Source organism: Sturnus vulgaris, chromosome 26 (genome assembly GCF_052056855.1).
Source record: "Sturnus vulgaris isolate bStuVul1 chromosome 26, bStuVul1.hap1, whole genome shotgun sequence".
In the NCBI taxonomy this organism is placed as follows: Eukaryota; Metazoa; Chordata; class Aves; order Passeriformes; family Sturnidae; genus Sturnus; species Sturnus vulgaris.
This window is the reverse complement of record NC_142268.1, coordinates 1,733,841-1,754,430: the sequence shown is the minus strand read 5'-3', so window position 1 is coordinate 1,754,430 and position 20,590 is coordinate 1,733,841. Positions and strand designations below refer to the sequence as shown.

The 20,590-nt window shown below is 47.0% G+C and overlaps 1 protein-coding gene across 4 annotated transcripts; it reads left to right on the top strand.

Annotated features, from left to right (window-relative positions):
• Positions 1 to 5,835: 5,835 nt before the first annotated feature.
• Positions 5,836 to 20,320, top strand: TINCR (TINCR ubiquitin domain containing). 4 transcript variants are annotated; one of them, XM_088178986.1, is made up of 4 exons: positions 5,836 to 7,950; positions 15,336 to 15,763; positions 17,318 to 17,435; positions 18,453 to 20,320. In XM_088178986.1, exons 1-2 carry the CDS (start codon positions 7,691 to 7,693, stop codon positions 15,337 to 15,339), a joined length of 264 nt encoding a protein of 87 aa, XP_088035112.1. In that variant the 5' UTR covers positions 5,836 to 7,690; the 3' UTR covers positions 15,340 to 15,763; positions 17,318 to 17,435; positions 18,453 to 20,320. The 4 variants fall into 4 exon arrangements, 1 of the variants encoding a protein (XP_088035112.1); XR_015808464.1 differs by lacking the exon at positions 5,836 to 7,950 and having other exon boundaries at positions 15,238 to 15,449; positions 15,569 to 15,763; positions 17,294 to 17,435; XR_001403602.2 differs by lacking the exon at positions 5,836 to 7,950 and having other exon boundaries at positions 15,252 to 15,449; positions 15,569 to 15,763.
• Positions 20,321 to 20,590: the final 270 nt, after the last annotated feature.

Here is a 20,590-nt window from a genome sequence, read left to right as displayed (position 1 = left end):
TTCCAAGCTGGTGGCTGATACAACTTATCTGGAAAACATAACATATTCTCATGTAACAACATACAACATAATATACCATAACAAGATGATTTTAAACAGAATGATTTTATCATATAATTTCCTTTATCTAGTGTCCATGCTTCACTTCAGAGCTCAGTATTCTGGTTTATACAAACCCCAATGCTTTTGTGATCAACACACCAATCTTTTATCAATTATCACAGTTCAAACCAGCTGGCTGCATTTCCTGGCTCCTTCAGGGCTTCCATCAGGCTGCTGCTGCCATCCTGCCTTCAAACCTGTTTCACCTGGTGGTCCTGCACGGTGGATGTGCCACAGGCTCTGTGACCCCGAGGAGCGAATTTTGGGGTGTAGTTTGGAGTCTACAAGGGGAGGGAATGGAGTGGGAAGGACTGTGTTAGCCCTGTTTTACCCAACACACGTAGGAACTTGTGGAATGGAGGCTGATTTGAGGCTGTGTGTGCTGCTCCTTGGGACAATAGCTGTTTGTACCATTAGGTGTGCATTTTGAGCCGTTCCTGTGGCTGCTCTCACAGCCTCTTCATAATTTCTATGATTGAGAGAAGCACAAGTGTTTTTCCAGGCAGCTCACCAGCCCCCATCCTGCCACAGGCTCGGGCAGGCTTAGAATCAGGGCTGGGGAAGCAAACACTAAACGAGATTCTTTTTGCTTTCAGTTTCAACTGCAGGAAGATAATTTTTCTACCCTCTGTCGCCCTTCAACCAGGTACATGCCCTTCTTCTCTTCCCTGCTTCACGAACTGGAGAGAAACACCTGGAGAATTCAGTGATGATAATCCTGTCAGTCCCACAGCCTCTGGTTTTCATTAGCTTGGGAAACAGTGAGCAACCAAGAGAGAAAGAAGAGCACTCTAAACCATTTCTTTTTGTTTGTTTGTTTCAGGCAGGCAGGCAGGAAGGTGCTTTACAGGCTGTAAGAGTTCCATTGTTTTTCCTTTTGATTGTTTGGGCTGAGCAAAGCTTGGCAAGGTTGGTGTGTAAATATGAGAGGATACCAGAAGGAAATGAAGTTGGATTGTTGGAGAGTGTGCTCATTCCTTTGGCAGCAGGCTGCATGGGAAGCTTGTCACAGCAGGCATCTGAACAGACTGGGGGTGGTCAGACCTGTGGCCTGACGTCGGCAGGTCTCAACATTTTCTCTGCTGTCAATCCCTACTCCTTTTTTTTGTGATCCAGCAGTTAGCTGAGACCCACAGCATGGCCCATTTCACTAGCTGTGAAAAACTGACACTTTATATCCCCCAGTTTCTCCTGCAGCTCCTTTTCTGCTCCAAGCTTCGGTTGTAAAAGAAATCCTTCCTCTCTTTCACACTGATTGAGTTCAACTCCTCATACACAAAGCTGCATGTATCAAGGCTAGAAGCAATTCAGAGCAGAAGAAAGAAGCTGTTTACAATCCTGTACCAAATTCCTTCATTTTACTAACATAAGTATCTCTTAACAATCCATTAACTTGTAAACTTTCTGTTGTAGAAACTATATAATATTGTGTATCAATAAAAAAGGTGTCACTAGACCAAACATCAAACTTGTCTCTTCCTGACATTTCCTTTTAAATTACAAGATCTATAAAACCCTCAGATCTCAGTGAATTTTTTGCTCTGTGGGCTCTCCCTGCAGGGAACTCTCCCTCTACCCATCTCAGTGTGTGTGCCAGTGCCAACCTGAAATCATTAATCCTCATTAAGGATCTATTACTGACCACGGATGAACACAAAGTACTGGGCTGAGTGTGATGAAAACAGTAGATCTGCTTTTCCTGTGGCTAGATCCAAGGGAAATCTACCTCTTTTCTTCTATAATCTCACTTACCTGCATTTCCCATCAGGATCTCTGAACACCTGAGATAATGAGTTTTACACTGTTTTGAATAGGATGGCAGAATTCACTCAACACCTGAAGTGTACATCTGCTTGGGAAGCCTGCCTCACTGCCAGAATTGGGTGCAGCAGAAGAAAGCAAATTCCACCCTGAATGCGTGCTAATATTTCTGGCTAATACAGAATGGAGAGGATCCTAGAAAAGAAGGAATTGGAAGCCTCTACCAGAAGATTTTGGCTGCCCTTCTTTTCTCTGTACTGGTCTTCACCGGTGAGACCTTTCACCTGCAGAGGCAGGATTTGCATTTAGAGCAAAGGGCTATCCCTGTGGGCCATCTCCTGCTTGTTTTTTACCGTTCCAGCCCATTGCTGGGCCACAGGCAATGCTCCAGTCCCTCCCTTGCCATTAGATGGCAATGCAGATCCACGGATTCTCTCTCTTCCTTGAGCCTCCGGAAAATGATGGTGCTGCAGCTGGAATGGCTCACAGAGCCTAAATCTTCTATTTCTGCCCATCTTCACTTTTGAAGACTGAGGCACCTGAATTTGTTTCTCCTGGAAGAAATGGAGCTGACTGCCTGGGATGGCAGCTCCTCTGAGTCCTCAGTGGCACAAGCCTTGGCTCTCTCTGTCCAGGCCCTCCTTTGTGCACACAGGTTTGCTTTTTTTTTTTTTTTTTTTTTTTTTTGCTCTTCCCTCAGTTAACTCATTTGTCTTTCGTTTTGCTGTTTCCACCACCATTTTGTTGTCTTGCTTATTTCTCAGCTTACAGCCAACCCTCCCAGGCGAGTGAGTCATGGGCTGCCTCAGGCCAAACCCCAAGGATACAGACTTCTAAGGGTCATGAATCTCCCATCTGGGAAGTTATCAAGAACTGCAGTGAGAAATAGCTACCACCACAAAATGCTTTCCTCCATATCAATTTTTCAGCTTTTCCATTGTCTGCACTTGACTGGTTCATTTAACATGTGCATTACTAGGTTTTTTTTCCTTCACATTGCCTTTTCCACCAGAAAATGTCACCAACTCACATCCAACTTTTGCTTAGGAAACTTGCAAGTTCATTTGTGTTCCAAACCCAGGTAGGTTTGCTCCTTCAAAACAAAATATAAATACCTTTTTTTTTTTTTTTTTCTGGAGCATATTTGAGGTTCAATTCTATGTCAAACAATCCACCAACTCCCAGCAGTGCAATATTTTTTTGGGCAGCTGGCCAGAGCAGTTGTAGGGCCTTTTGGAATCTGATTTGGATACTTGCAGCAGGATCTGCTTTACTTGGTGATTTCAGCTGTGTTAGTGGCCGAAATCTTCATTTATAACAGAAAGAATGACAGTACTATCTTTAAAAAAAAAATCTATTATACTGGCAGAGCAGCTGGAGAGCTCCTGACTGTGGCTTAGAACAGGGCAGGAAGACCTTGGCACTTTCCCCCATGCCAGACAAGGATGGCTTGATGCTCATACCTCCCATAGACATTAAAGTAAGCACCTTCCAGCTTTTCTGGATTTAAAATGTCTAAACAAAGAGGATTTTGTCTTAATCCCCAGGAGAAGTGCTCCTCTATCACAGAAGGGCTCTTTTTTCCTGGTGCACAGGAAGTTAATAGTGTTCCTAAGCCCTCTTGCAGATGTGAGCAGTGTGCTGCAGATAAGTTGTATCAGGAGAAAGTGTTATCACTTGGGCTTACATATTTTGTGCTTACCCATTGGACTCTAAAAAGCTGTTGCATTTAATTACTCGTTTCTCAAAGCATTTATTAATCATTTATTAGCTCTTTGTTCATTTGCTGTAGATGTAACTTGACATATAAAGTGAGCCCAGTCATTTCATAACCGAGCACATCTCAGGAGGAGTAAAGCAGGAAGGCCTCACTCATCTTGGCACGTGGTGGTACAGCTCTAGTTGGGGCTTCTGGTACTTTAGAAATATAAATACCAGTGCTCTAAGCTGCCCCATCACCTGAGATATCTGAGGCACTGATGAATTAGGTGCCAGCTGTAGACTGAAGATTTCTAACCTTGCTGTATCACTGCTAAGCCTGCACAGCCATTCACTTCATGGATGAACCTTCCCCAGCACCTCGTGTGGGTGTCAGAGTTCACAATGCTGCAGCCTTCCCTCTGCATCTTAAATAGAGCAGGAGAGGGGTTGAGAATGTGCCCAGCAGCTGAATTGAGTCTTTTTGGGAGTCTGACAAAAAGCCCCTCTTTGGTAGCCAGTGGTGTAGAACTGCAGGTGTAAAGTCTGGTCAACCTGACCAGGGTGGTCGCCTCTCATGCTCCATCTCCTGCTCTCTCTCTGCTTCCAAAGTCACCCCAAAGAGAAATCAAAGGGAAATCCTTAGTGTTCAGCACTGGTGACCACAAGTCCTGGGATCAGAGGCCTCCAGGGAATAGCAAAGGCTCAAACAGCAGCACTGCTGAGTGATTTCCTCCAAGACTTACAGGTTCTGCCAAGGGAATCAGGATCAGATTTCTCCCAGATGTTTCTGTTTGCTTATGATTGCTACCAGGAAAGAAAGGTTTCTTTATTTCCTGGTAGCAAGAAACCTTTATTTCTATATTGAACCCTTTATTTCCTTATTGAACCCTTTATTTTCTTATTGAGCAGCATCCCACTTCTCTGTTGCCCTTTTCAAGGAGAGCAGCACAGCAAACAGCAAAACAGCCACTGTCAAACAAACAACCCCACCTGCCTAAGAAATGAATGTCTCCATTCTGTCATTATGAGAAGAAGTTATAAGGCCTGAGATCATCTCAACCATCTTGAGAAGTCTTAACAAAGCACCTCATTTAGGCAGGTGTTTCTCTTTTGCTCTAGTCAATGAAGTAAGGAAGCTCTGAGAACAGAAGAGGAGGCATTTTATAAATGCTGTTGCTTTATTTCTTAAGTCCATAAAAAAAATAAAAAAATCAAAGCCCACCTGGGTTTTAAATTGCTTTTCAGGCTTTCCTAATGAATGTCTCTGAATATTTGCATGTCTTTTGTTTGCCCTCGATATGGGGAAAAGCTTAAGTCAACAAGTTTTTATTTGATTTGTAAATAATGCCAGAGTAACACTTTATTATGGATTCCCAGAACTCCATGTCTTATCCTCCAGATATGACATACCAGAGACAGGTGCAGGATAGGGGACAGAAATAAAGATAATTCTGAGGAAAGACCATCTAGAACTTTACCCTATACCTCTGTTTAGCCCACAAACCATCAAGAGCTGGTGAAATAATTGGTTTGGACAGATAATAAAGCATCCTCAAGCAAAACTAAGGTATTTAATATACTGCTCAATTCAATTCCCCTTATTTCTGCTGTCCTCTTGCTTTTAATAGTGGTTTAATGAAAAATCCAGAATTAATTGAAACTGGCATTAGACATTCATGTGTTCCAGTGAGGATTTCATTGCTTCAATATTTCATAAGTGAATTCACTGCTATGCTTCTCCTTATCCTGCTTTCATAGGCTCGGATATCATCCCTTTCCATAAAATGAAGGTCCCAATGTGGGCAGATGGGGGTACATGAGGAAAGTCTGCAACCACATCATAGGCAAAGAAATAAAAATAATAGCTGCTTTCTTCCTGCCTGCCACCATCCCTGCTTTCTCTATAATGATTTGCATCTGAGCCTTGATGGGAAAGAGCTGTCCTAAAAATAAACAGGATCTGTCTGAAAGGTGTCTGAGGGAGGTATTTGGCAACTGTCAGGCTGTCACGTATGCTGGAAGGATGGAGCTGATGGACTCGCTGACACCAGACAGGCTCTGCTGAAATGAGAATGCCTTATGCTCTCCTTGGCACTCACTGGGCAAATTCTGTTGGCCACAGCTCTCAGACCACGGTGTGTCTGGGGCCTGTTCCAGGTCTGGCTGCTGTCAATGAGAGTCTGCCCTTGGATGGCTCTAGGAATTGGATCACACCCTTGCTTTACCCCTGAGACTCTGGCTTTACACCAGACATGAAGTTTGGCTCCCTAAGTGAATGTCACCCCAATGGAGAAGGAATCACCAGGCCCTGGGCTTGAGGGCTTCTGCAGGTCTCTGAAAATGAGACCCCTCACTGAGGTACCTGGATATGGGGACCAGAGCCTGACCTTTTGCCTTTTCTTGGTTATAACAGCTTTATCCCTCAGTTTCTCCATCTCTAATAGGGTTAGTGTTGTTCTGTCTTCAAGGTTATTGGCATTTTTGTAGATCCAGGCATCCTTAAATGCTCCCAAACCGTGACTAAACGAAGTTCCTGCTTCCCACAAGGTGCTTAATGAACACGTGTTACACCAATACTGCAGTCATGAGGTGAGGTAACAAAAACACGAAGGCATGAGATGACTCATCTCAAGCCTTTGCAGCAACTCAGTGGCAGAACCAGGACCCAAGAATCCCAGACCCCACCAAAACAATCATACCTTTGGAGTGTCCCAGGTTGAAAAGAAAATGTTGCAAGTAGAAGCTTTAGTTCTTCTCAAGTGCACAGGGAAATCTCCACTGCCTGTGGTGTAAGTGGAGATATTTGCTGCTGTTCTTGGCAGAGACACAATGTGCTGGGGAGGGAAAAGGGAGGTGTGGAAGAAAGGTGGAAACCTCCTTGTTCCCCCATGGGAGAGTGGACACTGCTCTCATTCTCAATGGGAGCTGACTGCTGCCTTATCTGCAAATCAGACAGTTTTGTTATCTGCTAGGCAAGAGCAGCTCCTTTTTAGTGAAGAGCAGACCCTGAACTCAACTGTCTTGCAGTGCTTTGGTCTCAAAATACTGCTCTATGTTGGGGAGAATGGACAAGGGAATTAATGCCTGTAATATGAGCTGCAGAAAAGTTACCTACGAGATAAGAGGGTGACTTGATCTTTTAGAGAAAAAGAGCAAAAAAGGCTTCCTTATCTTCGTGGTGTTTGCTCTGAAGTATCATCTTGTGACTGCCAGTCTGCCTTGCAGGATCAGTCAATTACAGCCTGTGGCTGACATCAACTCCTTCCTTTCAGAGGTGGCATTGTGTTTCCCAAAGTTTGGCCGGTTCCTCTCTGTGCCAGCTGTTCGGCTGCTGTGCTGCTGGTCCCACTCACGCGTTGCACAGGATGCGATCAGCCCTGCAATTAAAACAGCGATCACAAAGGGAGAGGAATTCAGGAGGATGAACCATCGAGGAGCTCGTGTGAGTCAACATCAGATATCTGAGGGTATGATGAGGAGTGAACGAGTCCTACCCCTTCTGGAGGGTCCCAGATTGTTCATGAACAGGAACTGTGTCGATCTCCCGAGGGAATCTGCACTGCAAAGATCAGAGAGATCACAGCCAGGCTCTATCTCACCAGCCTGCCGTGGTTCTCCTCTGTGTGAGGAATTTGTCACTATGCAGCTGTACTTTTCTTCATTAAAGTGGCCATGTTAAATAGCTGTGAGGTTGCTAAATGCCTGCTTTGCTGACTGATCTTCTCCCCAGCTGGCAGCTTTTAAGAGCAGGAGACATGAGGTTGCTAAGCCCATTCATTTCTCACATGCACCCACGTTTCTGATGTCTGTGGAGATCCAGCTTTAAAAGTCCTCAGCGAGCCACTGGAATGAAGAGTACTTGGTGAAGACGCTGTAATTATGATGGGATTCAGGGGTGTGTGGAAATGATTCACGGAGATGTTTCCCAGCCAGCAGTCTCATGGAGCCAGGTGAGCTCTTCCCCGGAATGCGAAGCATGCAGCGTGGCAAGTGGGAGAAACAGGTTTGGCAGGACTTTGGAAGCTGCTCGTAGCCCAGCCAGCCTCTTTAGAGCCACATCCCTGCTCTGCCCATCTCCCGGCTGGATGCTCCGCTGTGCCGCGGCGGCCCCGCTGAGCTGCCGAGGATGGACACGCTGCGCAGGAGCCTTTCTCGATGGAAAAGGTACCACATCAAGGTACACCTGGCTGATGAGGACCTGATGATGCCCCTGACGGTCAGGCCCAGGGACACGGTGATGGACCTACGGGCTCTCTTGGTACGGGAGGGTATCACTTCCTGGAAGAAGACATTTTATTACAACTCCAGGCAGCTCGAGGAGCACGAAACTCTCAAAGAAGCCAATATCCAGAATGGTTCTGTCCTCCTCCTTGTCAGCAATAAAAGGTAGGCAAGGAGCTCGTCTGCCGCGGGGGCGGTGCAAAGGAAGGGGAATGCTCCGAGTGTCTCAGCCCCTTGGGACACTTTCTCGTCGGGGTTTGCAGAATGCAGACCGGGAACTCAAATCCTGCCATTTCCAGTGGGATTGGGACTCCAGGCTCTTCATATCCAGACATGCTGTGCTGTGAAATAAGCAGTTCGGAGGAGGAAATGTGCTTGCTGCTTCTTGTCCTGTCTCTCTGGTCAGGTCTCATTTTCCTGGGTGTGTGGCCAAGGACAGAGGGAGAGACGAGCCAGGAAGGGCAGGGGAGATTCTGGGAACCTCTCACTCGCCCTTTTCCGCTGTGCCCGTGTCTCCCCATTTCTTTGTAGCGAATACTTCCTGCAGGTATTTGGGGGTGGCTGCTGTGACAGGAGGAGAGCAGCGAGCTGCCAGCAAAGCACGAGCAGTGCTGGGCAGGGATGGCAAGAGGCTGCTTTGCCCAAAATGTGTCTGAACCACAGCAGAAAGTACCGTGAGACTCGAGTGTGAGACTCCAGACTGCCAGGAGAGCCAGAGCAGGGGAGATCAATCACGGCAAGCACTGAGTTCTGGTGGGGATGAAAGCTGAGATAATGGACCTCGGGCTCCCTGGCCCACAGGACAGTTTTGATTCAGTGTGGTGCATTTACGCCCACCTGCACTGTCTTTCCTAATGCCTGGTTGTTGCTGGCGGCGTGATTAATTCTGTGAAGCATTTTGGGGATACTGGGTAGAAGAGTTGGGTTGTGGGTATGTGGTGTCTAATTAATCTTTCTCAATCCTGAGCCCTCTGAGTTATGTGTCTATGCTGATCAGAGTTTTCTCTGCAGAAAAACCTGCACTAAAGGCTTCAATTCCTGATTATATCCCACATACTGGAATGGTCCTATTTTCCAGTCCAGAGGCAGCTTGAAATCTCACACAAAGAAGATTTAATAAAGCGTTTCCTTTCAGAGCTCAGCCAGACACAAGAGATTTCACATCACTCAGCTAACTGCAAACCCCAAGTCACCCACAGCCTCTTTCTCCAACATCTCATTTCAGTTCTCTGATTAACTTGGCTCAGCTCCTCCTTTTCACCTGGTTTTTAATGGCAGAAGCACTTCTATTTTTTTTGTTGTTTCCATTATTTATTTTCCTAATTTTTACAGCCTGAATTTTTTGAGAGTAAAAAAAGGATTTGGTGGGTCTGAGTTGATGGAGTGCACATATTGATGCTTGTTCAGTAGATGCCTGGTTTCCATAGTGTGCTGTGCTCCTTCCCACATGCTGCAGAAGTGGGGTGAGTAAAAACTCACCAGGAGATCCTGCACTGGTGTGCTGAGTTCAGAGGGCCCAGCTGAAGTCACTGGCCATTTTTTGAAAATCTAGAGGCTGTTGCTCAAAGTCCCAGCTCAATTTTTGTGAGTACATTAAAAAGGGAGTGGGATTTCTAATATGTTTTTTTTCCTTGCATTTTCTTCAAACTTTCCTGGTTCCTAAACAAGCACCTTTGGCCAATCTCCTATTGCTTTTTCCAGGGCTGGGTGCAATGTGGAGAGTGTCCAATCTCTGCCTGAAGTCATGTCCCCTTCACCCACTCCCAAAGGGTTTTCTGGCATGTAAATACCCAGATACTGGGGATATATTTCTCTGAAAGTTCCTGGGGTGACCGAGCTGTGGCAGAAGAGTTCCCTTAGATATTTCTGAGATGTGCTCGTGTGTGGCTGGGCAGTCACGGCCCTGCATGGGGCAGTGCTGGGCTGAGGGCAGGTTGTGGCTCAGCACCTTGCCAGGTTTTCAGCACAGAGAGGTTTTAGGGGGTTTGAGGTGCCTCTGTCTCGCTGCAGAGTCAGAGAAGGCTGCATTGTAACTGAGATTACAGTACCAATCTGAGTCTGAAGGTTACTCAGGCAGATCTTTAGGTCTTATAAATCCAACAGTGTCTTTGGAAATACACTGGGCAACAGTGAATAACCATGGGGACTGTAACAAGAGGAGCCTGTGCACTGTTGGGGCTGTCTAGGAGCCACAGGAGCAGAGAGGATAGTGAAAACATAATGCTGCATTTGGCCAGCAGCCCTGAGGATTTAAGAGTTGGTTTTAGTGTTTCACCAACTCAGTGAAGTATGGATCCTCTCCATCAGAGGCAAGCGTCTGCTTCTTCAGTTCTCCCTGAAAATCTTCGTGTCTCCTTGTTACTCTTTTGTACTGTGGTACCAGCCAAACAGCTATTAATTCCAAGAGTGGAGCTGCTGGGATTGCCAAGGTCTGCAGCTCAGTGTCGTGCCTATAAATATTAATGGTCACTCTGCATGCTGTGTGTTCCTGCAATGGGCTCACGGGACGGTTTGCTTTGAACCAGAGAAAACATGAAAATGACCCTATTTTTCATCTACCCCTCCCTGCTTAATGCCTTTGTAGATAATTGGCATTTAGCAAAGGCCAAGTCAGCATTTCCACTTCTTGCTTGTATTTTCTGGGGTTTGTAACTTAGTCATAAAAATTCACTTAAGGCGGCAGCTTGGCAGGAAAGGGCTCAGCATACCAGCTAATGCCGAAAATTTATTTAGACCTTAATGTTTAAAAGTTCGAGAAAGCCATTTTGGAGATCAGTCAACATGACCTCTCACCCTGGGAAAACACATGGGCTGGCCAGAACTGCAAATACCACATCCACCTAGGATGCAATTCCCCTTCGTGCAGAGCCTGTTAATCACATTACTGCTGTGCTGACTCAAATTGCAATTCTGCTGCGGTAGAGGCCGAGCAAAGAACTCGCTGAAAAACAGTTTCTGCCCTAGAGAGTGACATATTACAACAACACGCTTTGTCAGTGGGCAAAAACAAGCAAATCAAGAGTTGAAATGGGAACGAGCAAGCAGAGAAACGCCCCGGCTCAGTGGCCATGTGCTGTTCGAGCCTAACAGCACACCAACAGTGGGGTGTTGGCATGAGCAGAACGGCCACCCAGCGTGGATGCAAAAGCATCCAGGGGCATGCAGCAAGCTGTCCCAAAGGCCCAGGGCACGCTCAGCCGTGGCACGGTGGCCCCACAGCACGGCAGAACCCGTTTGTCTCGCTCCGAGAGCCCCAGGGCTGCTCAGCTCGTCTGACGCTGACGTGGCAGCTCCTGGAAGGGGCACTCTTGGGAAGGATGGATTAGGGAAACCTTATAAATACGAGGGCCTTGGTAAAAGAGTTTGAGAATATGGAAAATGTAAGCGAAATAGAAATTATAGCGATTTTTGGCTGTGGGGCTGAAAGTAACTGAATGCCTGAGGGCCCCTTTGTTTAGATAATGTTAGATGCTGCAAATACCAAAAAGCAAACAGCCATCCTCCCTAGACATGGCAGGAAGGGTCCCAGATAAAATTTAGAGATAAGAAAAGCAGTAAAACATGGTAATATAGTGATTCCTATAGGTCGCATGCAAATGTTAGAGAATTGGTATCTTGTATTAGATTGGTTAGTGGAAATTAGAATATTCAACATAGAAGAAGATTTATTGTATTGTAAAGGGGAAAATCTCTCTCTCTCTTCACTCTGACTCTCTCACTCTTTTATGCTCTGTCCTCTCACTCTCGCTCTCTCCCTCTCTCTCCATCCTGCTCTGAGCTGTGGCTGCAGTTCCCAGCAGGGTCCCATATTTACCCACACCCTACAAAATAAACTGCAAACTTCAACACCAGAGTACAGAGAGCGCCTGAGTTTGTCCCTGCCGTCCCAACGCAGCGATTCCTGCTCTGCCCGAATTCTGTGTGCTGCCAGCTCTTTGCTGCCTGCACTCTGGGCAGCACCAAGCAGCACGGGCACCCGTGGGGCAGTGGGAACGTGGAGTCAGCAGCTCCTTGCTGATCGTTTGTTGGCTGCGTTTTGATGCTCAATGGGAGATGGAGGAATATTGCCTTGAGCTGGTGAATCCACAGCTTAGCCCGTTGTTGTCGTGGGAAGGGGTTTTAACCCTTTAAGTGAGGCAGAAATAAGATGCACAGTTACATGGTTATCTTTCATGACAGGAAGAAAGAGCCAAGTTTATTCACAAACACACTTGGTTTTATAGCATGATTCACAATTTCAAGAGTAGAGAAAAGGTGATTGGTTCAGAGAGAAGACACCCCATTGCCAGGGCCTGGGCACACACCACAACAGGGGTTTGATTTTGTTATTAATTCCTTTTCATTTTGACCAAATTATCACCCTGGGAGAAATTCTCCCTGGCCTTGAGCTGGACCAGCTCATGGGCTGGGAACAGAGCTGAGAAGCTCCAGCCTGGAATATTTTCCAGGCTGTAATTTTCTTACTTTCTCAATTTGTGTCCCACAGCCCGTGAGCTGTTTCAGCTAGAGGATGTCAGTGCCTGATCCAGAGTGATCCCCAAACATTCCAGTGTGCCTGTCACTGCCCATTCCTGGGGATGGAGAGCTCCAGCTGGATCTGTACATGGTATAAGCACATTGACAGAGCCTTTGCTCTTGGTTCCAGGCTCCTCTCCTGCTCAGCCTCCTCTAGCAAGGTCTGTGCTGATAAATCAAGCAGTGCTTTGACTTCTCTCTGTTACAATGATGGAGTATTACACTGCAGTTTTTGACTCAATCCAGGTGCATTTCAGGAGCCAGCATGGGCCAGGGACTGCTCCTTATGGGATGCCTGGATGTGTCCATGCCAGTTTGGAGAGTAAGAATTTAATAGGAAAACCTTGGCAATTCTCTAAATGCAGGAGAATGTCTCAGGCATGTTTGATTTACTGGCACAGACTCAGCTGCAGGACATGGGTCCCCCTCAGCCTTTTGGAAGCTGTGGTTCATTGAGGCCAGGCAGCTTTTCTCATCATATATGGCTTGCCTGGAGAATGGAGTTCAGGAAGTCATTGGTGAATAGGTTAAATAAAGTAGACGCCAGCACTGAGTTCAGCAGAAGTCTATTATCTGGAATCTATTGGTGTTGATTTTCTGGCCTGGAGCCACCTGAAAGCATCCATCTCAGGCATTAGCTCAGTTACCATAACAACTCATCGAGGAACAGCTCCTGACAGCTCCAAGAGCAGCCCAAGGTCCCACGTTGTATATCGTAGCCACTCTTAGGTCAAAATAAACATGTCCAGGTTCTTCCCTCTCCTGCAATCCAGCCTCAGTGTCCCTTGTGAGTGCCAGTCCTTGTAGAAGCTTTCACATGCTTGGGAGCCTGTTTTATTCTTCAGGGGCTGCTCAGTCTAGTTTTCCAAAGGTCCATCCACTCAAGGGTGGATATTTTATGTCCTGCCAGAATAACAAACACATCTGTCCTCAGGGAGCCCACTGCATTCCCTTCAGTTTACAGTGTCTGAATTTTTGGAACTGTAAATGAAAACGATGGCTGAGCCACTTGTACAAGGTCCAGTTTAACTGATGCTAAACTCCTGCCTCTGTCTGATTCTGTGGTGACATAGGGACCACTGAGAGGCACGCAGCAGTGGCTCACTCCACACTTACATCACCATCCTATCACCCCTGCTCACTGCCACTGGAATTGCCTGGGATGCAGTCACCAAGCACACCAGGTGACGTTGGACCTCTAGAAATAATAAAAAAAAAGTAGCAGGACCCGCACAGTTAAACCCTGAAAGCTCAAACCTGAGTTCCAGTGTGGTTTTGTGATGCCTGCCCTTTGCACTGACCCTCCTGCTCCTGTGGTTGCTCAGCAATTACTCCTCAGCATGGAGGGGGGGAGACTTTTCACCCCCATCCAACTTTTACAGCCTTGCCCTGTTAAGCTGAGGCCTGGCAGCAGGCTCTGAGGCATCTCACAGTGGGATAACGATCCTTTAAATAGCACTGGGAGTCTCTCTTCTCAGGGAGAACTAATTAAGTTCTTCAGTACATGCTTAGACATATGCTGACCTGGTATGGCCTTAACAGGTCTGCTTCCACCTACTAGATAAATAATTCTGGCTTAAAAATATCCTCCTGGAGATGTGTTACTGAGGCAACAGCCAGGTAGGGGGGCTGACTACATCTCAGTGGCTGGAGGTAGTATTTATGTGGATTACTCACGGGCCAGGCTCTCTGCTGGGGTACTCAGTTAAGTGATTTTTAAGTTCTGAAAGCGCTGGTGCAGTTACCTCTGCTGACACCTCACAGCACACAGGCCAGACAGTCACACCTGTATTTATCTCATTTACTTCTTGTTCAGCCCAAGAAGCTCATTTGACAGAAACACGGGGTTGCATCCATAGAGAATGTGGTCCACAAGATTTGGATTCCTCCCTGTGCAGTTGCATGGGATTGCAGAAGATGAAACGGAGCAAATATGTCCCCTGAGGGTCTGTCCTGGCTCTAGGCAATGAATTAATGAATGGGAAGTACATTCCAAAGTAGTTTTCTTTCTGGTGTGATATGGCCCAGCTTCCTGGACTTCTCTGTAGTTGTGCTGATTTATATCAGGTGAGGATTCTGCCCAGTTGGGATAAATCCCCCCTCCTGTCTCATGGTGCTTTATAGGACAGATGTGCTACAGGGTGGGCTTACAGAAAACCCTTGGCTACCAAAATCCCCTGAAATTTCAAGTGGAGAAGGAAGCCCTGAAATATAAATCCGGTTCTGGGTTTTATGGAAAACCCAATCAGTGACTGATATCAGCCTCACTCGACTGATCCTCTGTTAGAACACAGCAAAAACTCCCACCCCATAGACTTTGAAATTCTCTTGGACCTGATGAAATATTTGCCTCTGGCTCACCTGGGAAGGGTGGCTGCCTGGTAGAGTTGCTGTGGGCCATGAGAACTGCAGCTGCAGTCCAAGGGGGGATCATGAGCTCTCTACAAACTTGGAGGAGCTTTAGTCTCTGGTCTAGAGACCCCGGGGGATAGCACTGGGTGATTTCTAAAGGTTTTCAGAAGAGTAACTTAGAAAATAATTCTACTTTTGTTAAGTTCAGGCCTTCTATGGAGGGTCTGGATCCCTGTCAGGAGATGTGGATGGACCCACAACCCCAGAAAGTCTCCATGTAGTGCTAATGCCTGAGAGTGAATGGGTTGAGAGCAATTCAAGCTCTGTCTTGCTGCAAGCATTCTCAAAGTGCTCCTAAAGCTGCAGACCACCCTTGTTCTAAGATGAAACGTGGATTTCCAGGAGCAGGCACTGAAGAGGAAGAGCCTTGCCTATGAGAAAAAGGCTTCCAGACAGTTGTGGGTTATCTGAAGGAGAATGAAGGCATCTTCTGTGGAAGGATAAACAGGGTTTGAAACTCTGCAAGTGGCTTATTCTGAGCTGTACAGTGTGACTGAAAACCAAAACCAGTCAGAGGATGAGCTTTACATTCTCCACACGTCAGGGTCAGTGCCTGCTTGGTCAAATGCCATTTTTGATTGCATCTCTGTAGTGCTCCAAGTATTTGCCTCTTTCTTCTTCAGATAATGCCAAAGAGCACAGCCAAAACCATGAGAGGAGGGGAGTGTGACAAGGGCTGAAGGGAAGCAGATGGAACAGAGCTTGCCCACGGGAAGGCAGCCTGGCCACCAGTGTTGGTAAGTCCCTCCCTGCATGCTAGCTCAAGGACTGTTCAGAAAGCAGCTCCAAGTGTTTTCAGCGTGGTGCCCGTGAATAATTAACCCAAACGAAACAACAAATAGTGTTTCCTCATCAGCATGCCGTGCTCCCAGCTGCCAGTGGAGTAAGACTGACTCAGCTCCTGAGAGTAATGAACCAGTGAAACGCCCAGGAAAGGGGATTTCTGCCTGGGTGATGGAACGAGGAGGAGCCGAGGTGGACTTTGCCTTGGGCCCTAGATGGGGACATGGGACATCTGAGCCTCCTTCTGACTCCTTCTCAGGATTCTGCAGTAAGTTGCTGGTCTTGGCTTTTCTTTTCCTACATGTGAGATAATTAATTTTTCCCTTTCACCCCGTCCATCCAGCTGTAAGTGACTCAGGTTATGGACTGTCTGTCTGGGCTCCAAAACCCTTTTCTGAACCAGCTGACCTCATTCCACCCGGTTTGAGAGGTCTCACAGACCCGAGATTCCTGCAATTTTCATGAACAAACAGCAGCTGGATGGGAGAGAGACATTTAAGTTAATATTCTGTTGAAGGAAAGGTAATTACACCTCTTGCTCCCTGCCTATTTTGGGATGCAGCAGTCAGATGACCAGCTGGCATTTAGACATGAATAGTCAATCAGTTCCTGCCCAGCTTCAAACCAGCCCCTGCACTTGCTTCCCCTTCCCTACAAAGCAAGAAGCTGCTGGAACAGCCAAGGATTTTGCTGGGAAGGTCTGGAGGGCATCGGGTGCCCTGAGGATTTTGTAGTAAGCTGGGAGCACCAAGAAAGGGAGAAATAAAAAGCTGTTGTAATACAAATCAGAGGAAGAACGGGTTTCACCAGTTCCCTACTTGCAGAACAATTTGATTTTTAAGTTCAAACTTATTTTCAGGAAAAAGAATGGATGTTTCACTAATCTCTACAGTACCTTCCCCAGAAAATTCCAGTGATTGGCAACTCTTACCAAACGCCCCAAATCTGCATTTTCTGGGGTTTTTTTTGGCCATGAGAAAACATTGGATTTTTTTTTCCAACACAAGCATTTGACAAAATATGGAAAATAGAATTTTTCATTTTCATTATACCAAAGAACAAAACTATCCCCCCCCCGCCAAGAACAGACTTTGCACAGAAAGGGATTCTAAGACAAAAACATGAACGTAGCCAGAGCTGAATGTTTTTCAGTCCAAGCAACTGGGATGGACAAAGAGTGGGATGGGACAAAGTGTGGGAAGAAGGAATGTGAGTTTTCCAAGGTCAACCAGCAAGGTTTGTGGAGAGCTGGTGCTGTTGGGTCAGCAGTTCTGCCACTTGATCATGCTGTGTGTCTGTCTATCCTGAAATAATGAATTTCTTGGAGGGGAGCCAGTACTTTCCTGAGTGCTTGGAAAGTGCCTCACACTGCTCTGGGTGTAGTCATAAATAATAATTAAAATTATAATAATAATATTGAAGTGGATGTGTGCCATTGGAGATGGAACACACTGAGCAACAGAGTCCTACATCTGTGCCCCTCGTCTAGTGAAAAATACAGTTTGCTTCACAAAGCCTCAGAGACAGGATTTGCTTCCCTGGACTTGATAATCACCATCTTTTGCTCTGCAAAAGGCAAACTGACCTAAGTTGAATTAGGTGCAGGATCTGCTCTAACAGCTCCTGCCTGCAGCTGGCAGCTCTGGTCAGGTCTGAAAGGATTTCTGCAGCTCAGGGGAATATCTGGAAAGACTAAATTAACTGGGGTGCTGTGGGGAGCTGCCTGGACTCATGGTTTTTTTGCAGAGATAGGTTTTGATTGACACTTCAAATCTGCCTGACAATCTTTTATTCTAAGTGCAGTTGCTGCCTTTCTTCAAAGCAGGAAGAACTGGTTTGGTTGCTGTCCTTCAAATGATGCATCTTATCACATGGGAAAAAGTAGGAAAAAAAACCCAACAAACCGTCTAGAAAGAGCCACAGGACCAGCAGAAAAAGAGGTAAAAACAACTGCATCTATTTGAGGTATTTCTGCTTTTTTCCTCTATGCCACAATCCAGTGCAAGACACCTGAGAACAGGAGCTGTGCTGAGGAACAAGAGCTGACTGGGTTTTTTTTCCTTTGTTTGCCTGTTTGTTGTGTTGTTTCCTGCAAGAGATTTGTTTAAAGCTCTGCTGATAGAACTGTGCAACTCTTCAGTGATGGGAGAATCACAGAATACCCTGAGTTTGAAGGGACCCCCGGGATCACCCAGCCCAGCTCCTGGCCCTGCACAAACCCCAAAAAATCCCACCCTGGGCACCCCTGGGAGCTCTGGCAGCCTCAGGGCTGGGATCATTCCCTGGGCAGTGTCCAGCACCCTCTGGGGGAAGAACTTTCCCCAAAATCCAGTCTAAACCCCCCTGACATTTGCAGTCCCAGGGCTGGGAAGACAGAGGGATAAACTCTTTTATTCAGCTCTTTTACACTGCCTCTTCTTCTTGTCCTCCCCATGCTGCCTCTTACTCCTAGTGGCAGCTGTCCTGAATGCTTGCTGAGTGGTGTGATCCCACCCCTCAGCTGCTGTCAGAACAGGTGGAAACCGTTTTTTATATTGTAATTTAGACACTGGGGGTTTACCTGAGTCTGGCCAAGGAGGTCAGATCACTAAATGGGCAGAGAGATGCTTTGAATCCTCTTCTGGACACACCTAGGGGAAAAATGAGTCTTTTATTTGAGGTGTCCTATCTGTCCTTGCTTTTTTAGGTCCTTCAAAACTGGCCAGGCTCTCTGGAGTTTTGCCTTTCTGCAAAAGGCAAAGTGACCTGAGGTGGATTAGGTGCAGGATCTGCTCTAACAGCTCCTGCCTGCAGCTGGCAGCTCTGGGAGGCTCTGGGGGGCTTTTTGCAGCTCAGGGGGATTTCTGGAAAGACTGAATTAACTGGGGTGGTGTGGGGAGCTGCTTGGACACCAGAAAAGATGCTGACAGTAAGAACTACCGTGAAATGGACGTTTCCCTTGTTGTCTGTGAACACAGGTGTGGACAGGACCAAGGACCAGCCCTGGAAGGAACGTTAGGTCCCGAGGGGATTGCAGGATGGAGAAGTTTTCATCTCCACAGTTCTGCTCTGTGGATGGGCCTGCTGCTCGTTGGGGCTGTTGATTTTTGGGACCTGCTGCTGCTGCTGCTGCTGCTGGAGCCCCCCAGACAGGATTACCCCAAGCACTGCTGTTTGCCTCCACCTTGGAGCTGCAGCCAGACCTTTCCAGCAGCTCCTTCTCCTGAGCTTCATGAGCAGAAGACAAGCCCAGGCAGGTGTCTCCATCGTGGCTGTGCTCCAGTCAGGCTGCTCAGGCTGGGGCACGTTTTGGTGGCTCCTCTGTGCTTCTCCTGTACCTGAGACATTCGTGCATCAAACGTTTCAGTTTGCAGGGCCATCAACCTGGCAGCTTTCCTTGCTAAATTCGCTTTTTAAAGTTACATCAGTGTTGTATGCAGAGGGAATGGAGAAACAGATGCAGCTTGTGAGCCTGGCTTTAATTCACCTGCCTCAATTAATTTCCTGCCCTGCCTACTAATCAATGAGTCTGCACTGGCAGCTCTGGGAATAGCACGGGTCTTCCACATGCAGAAGAATTCACCACAGTGGGCTGAGCCCCCGGGCTCTCAAGCAGGCTGTGTCACTCTCCTTTGAGGCAGCCTCGTATGGATTTCCCTCCCCCAGAAGCACCTGCAGACACTCTCCAGCCCACGGAAGCTGCACCTCATTTCCTGCCTCAGGGCAGCTCTGTCACCTTTTCCTCCCTCAGCCTGGGTGGCATTCCCTGCTGGAAGTGCTCTCCTTCAAGGTGTTCGTGGCAGGGGCCATTTGGGCTTCCATGGGACCAGCAGAGCCTGGCAGGGGCTCCTTGCTCCCTCTCAGGGCCCTGTGTGTGGCTTCCAGGTGTGTGTCACTTCCAGGTGTGTCACTTCCAGGTGTGTGTGGCTTCCAGGTGTGTCACTTCCAGGTGTCCCTTCTGCAAGGACAGTGGCACCGTCTCAGCTCAGTGCCACTGCCTCAGACATTCAGGGCTGTCAGGGAGCACCAGTGGAAGGTTTTTGGCACTTTTGTTTGAGCAGACTTTTTTCTGCACCGGGTTTTTTTTTGGGGCCCCCGTTAATTCCGGTTGTTTAATCAGCCGGTGTCAAAGCTCTGGGAGACAGGAAGGCTGCCTTTGCCTGGTGGAACCTATTTTGTGACACCACCGTTTTGCCTCACTTGTTATAATCTGTACCAGATTGCTCTTTGCCTGCCGAAATGGACAATTAGGATCCAGTTGTAATGCAAATCACACAGCGGAATAAAAGCCTGTGGGGAACAAAATCCCAAAGAAGTCGTTTTGTCAGCCTTTGTTATAATGGCTTCAACTCTGCTCCTGCTCTGTGAAGGATCAGGAGCAGAGAATCTGTTGTGCTTTTGTGTTTTATAGGCACAGCTCGATGTGAGGCTGCCTTTAGGCACTGCCAGCCCTGATAGTGAGTGTGTGTGTGTGTGTGTGTGCAAACCTAACAGGCAGATTCCGCCCACACTGGAAATTTGATGATTGCCTTGTTTTTTTTTCAAGGCTCTGTTTTATATACTACAGGCCAAACCCACGGGGTAATTGCCATTCTCTGCACAGGGGCTGAGATGACGTGATGAGAGACAAGCAGAGAGATGCTGAAATTTCAATCTGCCACATAATGTGCTCCTAATCCTGATGGCCTTGTAATTGTGATGTTGTCACTGGTGTCATTGCAGTTGTTTCTTGTCACTGTTTTCCTATGTTTGGTGCTAAATATTGTAAATGAAGAGAAATATTTACGTTTGTAAAAGAATCTAAATTTACTGTGGAATTAAACACACAGGAGCCTGAAAAGTCAAATGGAAGAGGTATGTTTTCATTTCAAATGGCAAGCCATAGCAATGTAAAGAGATATTTTGTTGATACAGCTGCTTTTACTGCAGATCTGCTTTGCATCTCCCCAGGCCAACAAAGAATGAAGCTGAACGTTTTGTCACCCTTGAGAAGCGAGGTGGGATATCTGTGCTCACAAAGTGTCAGAGCTGGAGGTCAGCACGGGAAGGGTTACCTGAGCTCGTGCCCTACCTGTGAGATGCAAAGTGAGAGAACAATGCCTGTCCACATCTCCGT